Consider the following 10098-nt stretch of genomic DNA (forward strand, 5'->3'; position numbering starts at 1 on the left):
AATGACAAAATCCTTTCAAATTGCATGATCTATAATCAGACAAATACATACCTTCGGCACCGAATGAACATAAATACAACTCTTTCATCTTTAAGTCATTTATTAAAATAATCTTTTTACATCGATAAATACAACCGCGAAAGACTTTGAAAGCAGCGTCGGAAGAAGCGCGACGACTTAGCCTTGATCCCATTTACCGTTCATGAGACAGGAATCGACTAGCACGCGGCCGTTTTGTATAAAACATAATGCCGTTGTCAGTTGGGTATTGGGAGAATGAATCAATCAGCAAGTGCCCGTATGTGCAAAACAAACGGGAAAAAAAAAAAAAAAAAAAAATCAGAACCCAAAACCCCTGCAGGTCCGCAGGAAGTGACAGTTTCACCTAGCTTCCATCAGGCCGGGCGTGGTGCATTTCGGGAGAGTAGGTCAGGAGCACAATCATCACCCACAGATGCAGTACTGCCTGGAAAAAAAAAAAAAAAAAAACAACGACAAATCTTAACAGGTTAAGGTGCAGAAACCACATCTTTAACCCAAGATTCTTCACACTCCTTCGTTTACATTTACATTTCTTTGCTACGCGAAAATGTGCTTACGGGTCGATGTGACCCGCTGCACGTTTTCAGTGCGCATAAGCTGGTAAAGGGAACGAGCATCACAAAAGTACTTATAATCCTTTTCTTCAGCTAAAGCTATTTAATCACAAAAGGTGCCGCAACATGTATACAAAGTAACAATACTCGCATTCTTTCTATTCTGCAAAGAAAATTATTATAACTGCATTTGGGACTTCTTCATTTCTATCATATGCATATAATGTACTGCTACACTACAACAAGGAGTCAGAATAATTCACGAGCACTGTAATATTTTACATTCTATTGAACTAATATTACAATGTACATTACAGTTTTTTTTCCCCAAACAGAACAATTTAAACTCCTAAGACAAGACACATACATATCTTTTGCAAAATTTTTACCTTTATAATTAAAATAATGTACTGTAAAAAAGAGGCGATCAAAATAGATAGAAGCTCGCTATCTTACAAGATAATAGATTAGATATATATATTACTATATTAAAATTAGATTAGATTGATAGATAATAGCTACCTAGCCAGCTAGAGAGAGATAGCGAGATATAGATAGACTGAGAGAGCAATAGTGAGATAGATAGATATATAGATAGATAGATAGATAGATAGATAGATAGATAGATAGATAGATAGATAGATAGATAGATAGATAGATAGATAGATAGATAGATAGATAGATAGAGATAGATAGATAGAGAGAAAGAGAGAGAGAGAGAGACAGAGAGAGCGATAGATAGATAGAGAGAAAGAGAGAGAGAGAGATAGATAGATAGATAGATAGATAGATAGATATATAGATAGATAGATAGATAGATAAAGTGAGAGAGAGATAGCTAGATAGATGATAGCGAGATAGCTAGATAGATAATAGCTAGCTAGATAATAGATAGAGCGATAAAGTGAGAGAGATAGCTAGATAGATAATAGCTAGCAAGATAATGAATTTTTCGATAAAGTGAGAGCGCGATAGCTAGATAGCTAGACAATAGCTACCTAGCGAGAGAGATAGATAGATAGATAGATAGACAGAGCGCAATAGTGAGATAGATAGATAGAGAGAAAGAGAGAGAGAGACAGAGAGAGCGATAGATAGATAGATAGATAGATAAAGTGAGAGAGAGATAGCTAGATAGATGATAGCGAGATAGCTAGATAGATAATAGCTAGCTAGATAATAGATAGAGCGATAAAGTGAGAGAGATAGCTAGATAGATAATAGCTAGCAAGATAATGAATTTTTCGATAAAGTGAGAGCGCGATAGCTAGATAGCTAGACAATAGCTACCTAGCGAGAGAGATAGATAGATAGATAGATAGATAGATAGATAGATAGATAGATAGATAGATAGATAAAGTGAGAGAGAGATAGCTAGATAGATAGATGATAGCGAGATAGATAGAAAATAGCTAGCTAGATAATAGAGCGATAAAGTGAGAGAGATAGCTAGATAGATAATAGCTAGCAAGATCGATAAAGTGAGAGCGCGATAGCTAGATAGATAGATAGATAATTTTTTTGTTTCCCCACAATATTTTTCTAAACTTTTGCAACGGGTTAATCATCCCAGCCCCTGCCTGGCCGTTTTAAACAAATACTTGCCATGTACAAAATGACAAAAACCCTGGCCATGGGATAGCGTCTCAAGAAGATCCCCAGTCTGATGCTGAAACGAGAGAAAGCAAAGCTATATTTAATGATACCGGGCAACCGGTGACAAAGCAAAGTGCAGCGCCCGTTTACCTGAAGCGGTCAATGGTGCTGGCTGCCTTTTGCACTTTCCCGTACATACCAGGACTCTCTTCATTACTGAAAAGCACTGGAATGTTCCTGTGTCTGGCCCCTGAAAGTTGAAAACCAAAAAACCAAAAAAATGGAATATGATAACTCCAATATTGGTTGTCGAAAGTGGCGCGCGCAGGAGGTTACCCAGCCCCTCCACGCCGCTCATGTTGATGGCGGGTCCTCCCGTGCTCGGTCCCCCCTGGGTGCTCTTCAGCTGCTGCTCCAGTCGCTCCAGCTGGAAGACGAGCGAGGTTTTCTCCGTGCCCAGCGCCTCCAGCACGGTCTGCTTCTGGATCAGCGTCTCGGTCAGCTGGTGCAGGCGGTTCTCCAACTCCGTTTGGCTGCTGCTGCTCAGCGTTTTGTTGGTCAACTGGAGGAAAACAATAAGTGTCATGCAGCATGCACACGGGTATGAAACTGCAGTCGGGTACGCCGTTACGATTTATTTGTTTACGTTACGACAAGGAACAAAAACAAAATAACGAAAATGAAAATATAAAAGAAATGTCAAAAGACATTTTCCTCACAGACTTAAAAAAATATACAACGAATAAAATTAATTATCAAATAAATAATTTTTTTGCAGTTGACTACTGCAAAATTACACATACAAATTATAAGTATAATTTGAAATGAGCAAAAAAAAAAATCTATATAATATGAATTTCAATGAATGATGAGATGAACTAGAACATGAAGACATTTAAATTTTTCAAATAAAAAAAAAAAAAAGTTTATTTCGGCTTGTCCTGTTAGGGGTCGCCACAACATTCTAGTTATATAGTAAAAATATACAAACAAATTTGCATCAATTATAAATACAACAAATTAACAATTGAAATAAATTTGAAAAAAAGACAAATATTTTAAATCAATCCTAGGAAAAAAAAGTAAAAAAAAAACCATAAAAAAGGCATTTTAAGATATTTTGTGAATAATCCCCCCCCCCAAAAAAAAAGCAAAAACAGTTTTAAATCAACGAGAATATAAATAATAATTTGAAATGAATAATAAATGAGAAGATAGGGATACCTTATGAGACCTCTTTGTTAGAGGGGAAAAAAAAATACCCGAAAATTGCAATGTGGTCTGACCAACCTGATTCCTGAGTTTCTGAATTTCATCTTCTCTGTCTTTGACTCGGCTCTGCAGGGCGCTTTTGGCGCGGTTCTGCTCTTCCTCCACATACTGCAACTCCTGAGGGAAAAACACCGAGGGTTTGACAAAAACCGCTCAGGGTCCAATTTGAGACGACGCGACGCGATCGACCCCCTTTTCCCACCTGCTTGTGCCGCTCCACTTCGGCTTCCAGCTCCAGTTTGACGCGGTTCAGCGCCGCCTGCTGTTCCTCGAACTGCGCCGTCTGCTGCCGCCATGTTTCCGCCTCGGCGAGGGACTGGGTCTCCGAATCCTACGGGTCCAAGTCATACGTCGAGTTCTCCATCCGAGACTTGAGACTGCTTTTGTAAACTACTTCCACTTTGGTCACAACTATCCAAACATGAGATGTAACTTTTCTTTCTCATTTTCTCTCACTTGTAATTCAGTTCGGAGCGAGTGCACTTGGCCCTGCAGCTTCTGGATCTCCTCCCTCTGCAGCTCCTTCTCGTGCCGCAGCTCCTCCATCTCCAGAGCCGCCGCGCCGCTGCCGTCCAGCGTGTCCAAACCGGATCCCTCCTTCAGGCTGCTGATCAGCTTCTCTTTGGACTTGAGATCGATTGAGATTAGACACACACATCCAATAAACCAGTGGCTCGCAACTGTTGCCCGATAGATACTTGTCACGTGACGTCATGTGTCACCTGACTTTCGTTCACGACGCCTACCGGACAACTCGGGTTTTTTACTGATCTTTTTGTGAATATTGGCTTGCTTACGACCTTTTCATCAAGGTATTTCATTGTGTGGCTTATGGTTGTAAGAACGGACAGAAAAAGCATTCAGCTAATTTACTGTGGTATCCTCCACACTTGTTACATATTTTTACGGATGTCTTTGGGCTATCAATATGCCAACTAGAACCTGCAGTGAAACTTTGCTTTCCAGGTTTTCTTTAATCCTCACTCCAGCACAGGTGCCTCAATCGCCTCTGGTTACAGCGTTCGTTTGTCAAAGGACTTTCAAGATAAAAGATCAAAACGATAACCCGTAGCTAAAACATTACAGTATACACTTATCGCTTCTCTTGGAAGGAGGTCCTTTTGGGATCCTTCCGCATGTTCGTCCAATTCCAGATTCGGTCAATAACTGGACTCCAGAGGCGTGAAATGTGACAAACACTTCGAAGTTTAATGAACAGAGCGCTCTGTGACAAAGGCAAAGGCTGTAGTTCGACACGGAGTGTGTGTGTGTGAAAGCAGAACAAAGATTATATAGGCAATGTTAGAAAGCTGTCGTTGGCGGACAAGTCTCAAAACGGGATCAAACTGATGTGACTAGACAGCCAAGACCGTTGAGTCTGCTGAGAGACACCTCTGTTGTGACTAGACACTCAAGGCAGGTGCCTGCTGAAAAACAACTGCATCTAAGGCAGTTGCTGGAACCAGGTATTAGCGCAGGTCCTAACATAACATTTCACTTCCTAGCCATGATATGTAGACAAGATCTTGCCGTCCAGAAAGGTGTCGTAAACAAAAAACACGTGGTCGGCGTGACGTCAATGAAAAGTATCTTTTGACCAGATGAGAACAACTCCCGTAGCAAATGAACCGAGCGCCTGCTTACTTGCAGGATGCGCGAGGCCTTGTTCTTGTAGTCCTGCAGCTCGTCCTTGACGGCCTCAGCGGCGGCCTTGGCGCTCCGTAGCTGCTGCTGGAGGTTGTCCGCGCGGAGCTTCTCCTCAAAGGCACGTTTCTCCGCCACACTCAACGCCTCGGCCAGGCTCTGCCGCTCGCACTCCAGCCTCGACTGGCGGCCGGCGTATTCGCTCTAAGCCAACAAATCAAATTGGTCCGTCGGTAAATGAGCCTTTGGGCTACTAATCCACAATTGTCGTGAAAAAAACGAGAACAACAATGCATCACCTGCATTTGTCGAAAGTTGTCCTCTTCCCTCCTGACGGCCTTCTCGGCCTCTCGCAACCTTTCGTGCATGCTCTCCAGAGCTTGGGAGTGCATGCTGCTACCTTCTGTGTGGTCCTCCAAGATCCTAAAGAGCACAGTGGTGTCCTTGACATGCATTTAAAAAAAAAAATGCCCCTCGCAAAAAAAAACGAAGATTCTACCTGGACTTTTCTTTCTGCGCCTCCTCTAGCGCCACGTTGCGGCTCCTCAGCAGTTGGTCGGCCTCATCCAGTCGGACCTTGAGCACGGCGAGCTGTCCGTCCTTGGCGGACAGGGCCTCGTTCAGGTCGTCCACCTGCGAGCGCAGGCCCCGCAGCGCGCGGTCGCTCTGAGAATTCTCGGCGTTGCGTTTGTCGGCGCGCAGTCGGGCCTGGCTCAGTTCTGCGTGAGTGACAACGGGGATCAGATTGAAAAAAAATTATTCTTCCAAATTCACCATTGCTTACCTTCTCGTAGGTGTAATAACGCATCAACTCCTCTCCCTGATCATCAGTACGGCACTGATATTAGTTGTTCTACGCAGAGGATAAAGGATATATGAATAGAAGTGAGTACTGGTATATTGTCAGTGCACGTTGTTGCGCCACCGTTTGTTTTCAACCCATTGTTCAAAGCAGTGGTAACTGTGAGACCGGCGTTTTTTTTATTGTGTCTTTGGCAATGATAAATGCGATCCGACGAGCTCCTACAGAAATTTACGTGACAATGAATCAATCCACCTCATCCATTTCCAGTCATGTTTTTGAAAAACACTCTCGAGAGGTGTCACTAAATTTACTGACAACTTTTGGTACTCAGGTTCCACTCTGCTTGTTTATAGAACCCACATACATATATAAAACATTTTAAAAACTCCCTGGGAAACTTGTACAGTGGTGCCTCGGTTCTCGAACACAATCCGTTCCAGAAGGCCGGTTGAAGACTGAAACGTTCGAAAACCGAAGCGCGTTTTCCCATTACAATGAATGGAAAATGAAATAATGCGTTCCAAGCCTAAAAACTATTTTTTAAAAACGATTTCTTTAGTTTTTCCTGATAATAAACTACATAATAGAAATACATGTATAGCCTAAATACTTTATATAATTAAATCATTTACCCAAAATATTTATTTTTTCCTTAAAATGTATGCTTTAGTAGTAGAGTATGCGAGGCTGGGAGTGCATTGCCGTATCTGCAAGCGACTCGGCCCCCAGCCTTGTAAACCTTTTTTTAATCAACAAAAGTGCAGAATAACTTTAAACAAGCAATAATGAAGGGGGAGGAGGACAAATTGTTTTTTTGCACAGAAAGTATGTAACGTAAAAAAAAATAACTTGCAACTAGAAGTAGGGTTAATGGAACAAAAGAAAAAAGCAATACAAAACAACAATTTCAAATGTCTTCGGTGGGGGTGACTCGCCCCTTTTTCACAAAGAACGAATCTCACGTAGACTGTTTCTGCCGTCTTTTGAGCACCTTACTGAAGTGGCTCAAAACAACGTAATTTTGCAGTGCTCTGCAACATTCTGCTTTGTTAGGGTGATGGAGTTCGACAAAATTATGGATGTCATTCCATTTAGCGCAGATAGCTTTTATATCGGCGCATGAGACATCCTTCCTGCCTTCAGCCTCATCAGCCAACTGCTGCTCGTTTACGAAAATAAGAAGCAACTTTTCGACATCCTCCAAGATCTAAAAAGATCTTGAAACTTTCGTTCAGAAACCGATTTGTACGAAAACTGAGACGTTGGAAAACCGAGGTACCACTGTATTCATCCAATAAAACGAGTCCTACCTTCTTGCATGTCCTTTGATCTCTGGATGACCGTGGCCATCTCCTGGTTGAGTGAGGCCACCTCATTACGCAGGAGTTGGTTCTCCAGACGCAGGCTGGACAGAACCTGAGCCTGCGACTCCTCCGGGGGACCACATGACTCCGGTCGGCTGGACTCCTGAGGGTCAGCCAAGTCCGCGTTGCAAGTCTCAGCTGAGTCTGGACTGGCTGAGATGACAAACAAATGAATTTACCCTGTCTTTGTTGGACAGCGACAGTATTTTATTCAAATATATTTTACATTTTGTTGTTTTATGACTTTTTCTTTTAAATTTGAAATATTAGGAACATTTTCTTTTTGATAAAAAATAACTACAATACAATGTTTTTGGGATATAATTTTGAGGGTTTTTTTTTTTAATCAGTTTTAGTCAATTTTAAGTATTATTATTTCTGATTGAGGCAGCACGGTGCTAAACTGGTTAGAGTCTTGGCCTCACAGTTCTGACCCAAGGTTTGATTGTGAAAATGACTGCTGTCTGTCTCTATGTGCCCTGCGATTAACTTGCAAGCACTTCGGGGTGTACCCTGCCTTCTGCCCAATGTTAGCTAGGATACACCTAGGACTCCCCTGACCCTTGTGAGGATAAGTGGCTCAGAAAAAGGTTTAAATTGTATTTCATATTCAAAAGTTTATTTCTTAAGGGTATGTAATTAGCCAATTTAGAGGTTGCCGTACAAAATCTCACCTAGGGTACCACATTGGGTGGGGCTGCCTGGCTCTGACAAAAAAAAGTATTCCACACCTTATTTAATTACTTTGAAAAATGGTGTGTCATACCTTGGGTTTGATCTTTCATGGAGCTCTCCTCTGACGGTTTAACGCTGTGAGTAGACAGAGAGCCGAGGCTGGACGCCCGGGACATGCCGCCCGTCAAGGGCGGAGTGGACGGGAGCGACGAGTCAGCGGTAGGAGGAGTCGAAGATAGCTTTTTAGCCTCTGCAACCGCCACTTTGACGCTAGCATCCCTCCTGGGATCACGGCGAGCACTGACTGGCGGATCCGAGCTGTTCAAAAAGTCAAAGAGCATATCGTCGTCCACATCGTGAGCGCTCTTTTTGCTCTTCACGAAGCCAGAAGAGGAAGTTGAAGAGGCGGAGGGGGGAGCCTTGGAAGTTCTGCCCGACGCTTGCTTGTGCGCAGAAGTGGGCACAGGAGGAGGTGCAGACTTCTTGATGTTGCCTGCCGCTGAGGAGATAAAGCTTGGAATATGGTGAGAAGGAGCGCCGGTCTCTGCCTCGTATTCAGGCGGGACCGTCGCGCCATCTCCATCGTAGTAGGAACCCAGGAACGACGCTTTGGCCTGACTCTTGCTCAAGGCGGTGGCAGCTCCCTGATCGACTTGATTCAGAAAGTTTTCGGCTTTGCCGGCAATCTCGGCAAACCAGGACATTTTGAGTGCTGGTGGGAAAGACATGATAAACATCACAAAGTGAAGATGCAATTTTTTTTTTTTTTTAACAACTTAGATTCTCCAAAAACCTACTCAAAGTCACAGACACTACAGTAGAAAGTGAGAATGGCAGGTCCAAAAGGTGAATAGCTATGCCAGCAACTCATGAGTACACCTAATTGTGTTTGGCAATGCAAAACCAACTGCAACCAAATATTCAAATCTGTTGGTGAATCAGCAATACTCTAAATTCTAAAAATATTCAATCGTTGCAGGCGCAGCCCTGTAAGACTAGACTTGGGAACTTGCGAAAGTGCATGAGAATGTGCTGCCAGGGTGTTGAGACTCAGCAAATTCTGGTAGAAAAGCTCTGGAGATAGATACAAGACTGTGCAGGTCAATTCTAAGCAATTGGGGGGGGGGGAGAGATTCGACCATCGGTGAAGGTCTAGCCGCAAATTGTGACGCTTGCGTTTTCATATGGCTATTTCCAACAAAAATGGATGCTTGGACTGTGTTTGAATCTTGCTGTCATGATGTCAGCTCCTTTTTAACTAATTGCATGTTCTCAAGATGATGAGTTTGTACTTTGTGCAATACGTTTGAGAAGTTTGATTTGGCAAAATGGGGTCTGCAACCCCAGCTAGCATGATGCTGCTAGATCAATAATAGACGTCAGCGGCGTGAAAATTGCTAAAAAAAAATTAAAAAGCGACTATCTTTCTTAAATATCATTCAATGCTGGTTGATTAATCCCCCTAAACGATTAGTTTCAGTAAAAAAATGACCATAAAAGTGACACGGGCGCTTGTACGTTTATACGCTTAGCTGTCCAGCTCAAGCTACAGAAGTTGCAGCTTACCGTTTAAAACGACGTCCCAACGTCAAAAACCTCCTCCTCGGCCGCCGAGCTATCTCTTAGGCTGAGCGGACAAACAAGTGAGCGCAGTGTCGAATCGGGACAAATAAATCAATGTCATTGCTGATAACAACAAAATTAGGAGAGGGAAAGGGGGGAAAAAACAAAACAAAACAATATTCTCGACGTGGACCAGGAAGCGATATGGAAGGACCCCGCAACAAAAGGTGGCGACATAGGTTGCCTTGTCAAAAACAAAAAACAACGCACGAAAAAAATAACTTTTAAAAAAAGTTTACAACCTTCATGGAATATCGTTGAGTGAAAACACAAAAATGTGAAAGAAATCATCATACGAAATATACAAATAAAAATTAGCACAGCATTTCTCTTCACATAGGTGGCCACAAAGATGCCAGATTTTTTTACATTTACAAATACATAAAGGTCCTATGAATTCATTTATTCTGACAGTAGTTTATAAATACGTTCAAAGTAATAAATGTGAAAATACGTCCTTTGTGTAACATTTCCAGGGAGTGCTTGGCAAAGAAAAGCAGTAGCCGACATGGAATAATAAAAA

General features: G+C 42.3%; 1 protein-coding gene across 1 annotated transcript; it reads right to left on the bottom strand.

The window, feature by feature from the left end:
- Positions 1-77: 77 nt before the first annotated feature.
- golga5 (golgin A5) lies at positions 78-9712 on the bottom strand. Its single transcript, XM_061844911.1, has 13 exons — positions 9519-9712; positions 8044-8664; positions 7224-7430; positions 5608-5827; positions 5408-5531; positions 5109-5312; positions 3921-4091; positions 3667-3795; positions 3483-3581; positions 2529-2754; positions 2343-2442; positions 2198-2265; positions 78-462 (listed from the first exon to the last, which is right to left on the bottom strand). Exons 2-13 carry the CDS (start codon positions 8654-8656, stop codon positions 386-388), a joined length of 2238 nt encoding a protein of 745 aa, XP_061700895.1. The 5' UTR covers positions 8657-8664; positions 9519-9712; the 3' UTR covers positions 78-385.
- Between the last annotated feature and the right edge of the window lie 386 nt (positions 9713-10098).

The sequence above is a fragment of the Syngnathoides biaculeatus genome, chromosome 15, assembly GCF_019802595.1.
Source record: "Syngnathoides biaculeatus isolate LvHL_M chromosome 15, ASM1980259v1, whole genome shotgun sequence".
Classification (NCBI taxonomy): Eukaryota; Metazoa; Chordata; class Actinopteri; order Syngnathiformes; family Syngnathidae; genus Syngnathoides; species Syngnathoides biaculeatus.

Excerpts from the sequence above, each read along its gene's own strand:
- golga5 (XM_061844911.1), bottom strand. The coding sequence starts at position 8,656 with ATGTCCTGGTTTGCCGAGATTGCCGGCAAAGCCGAAAACTTTCTGAAT. Across the intron at positions 5,313-5,407 it reads ACAACTTTCGACAAATGCAG|AGCGAATACGCCGGCCGCCA; the intron begins GTGATGCATTGT and ends TTGTTGGCTTAG. Across the intron at positions 2,443-2,528 it reads GAGCGGCGTGGAGGGGCTGG|GGGCCAGACACAGGAACATT; the intron begins GTAACCTCCTGC and ends TTCAACTTTCAG.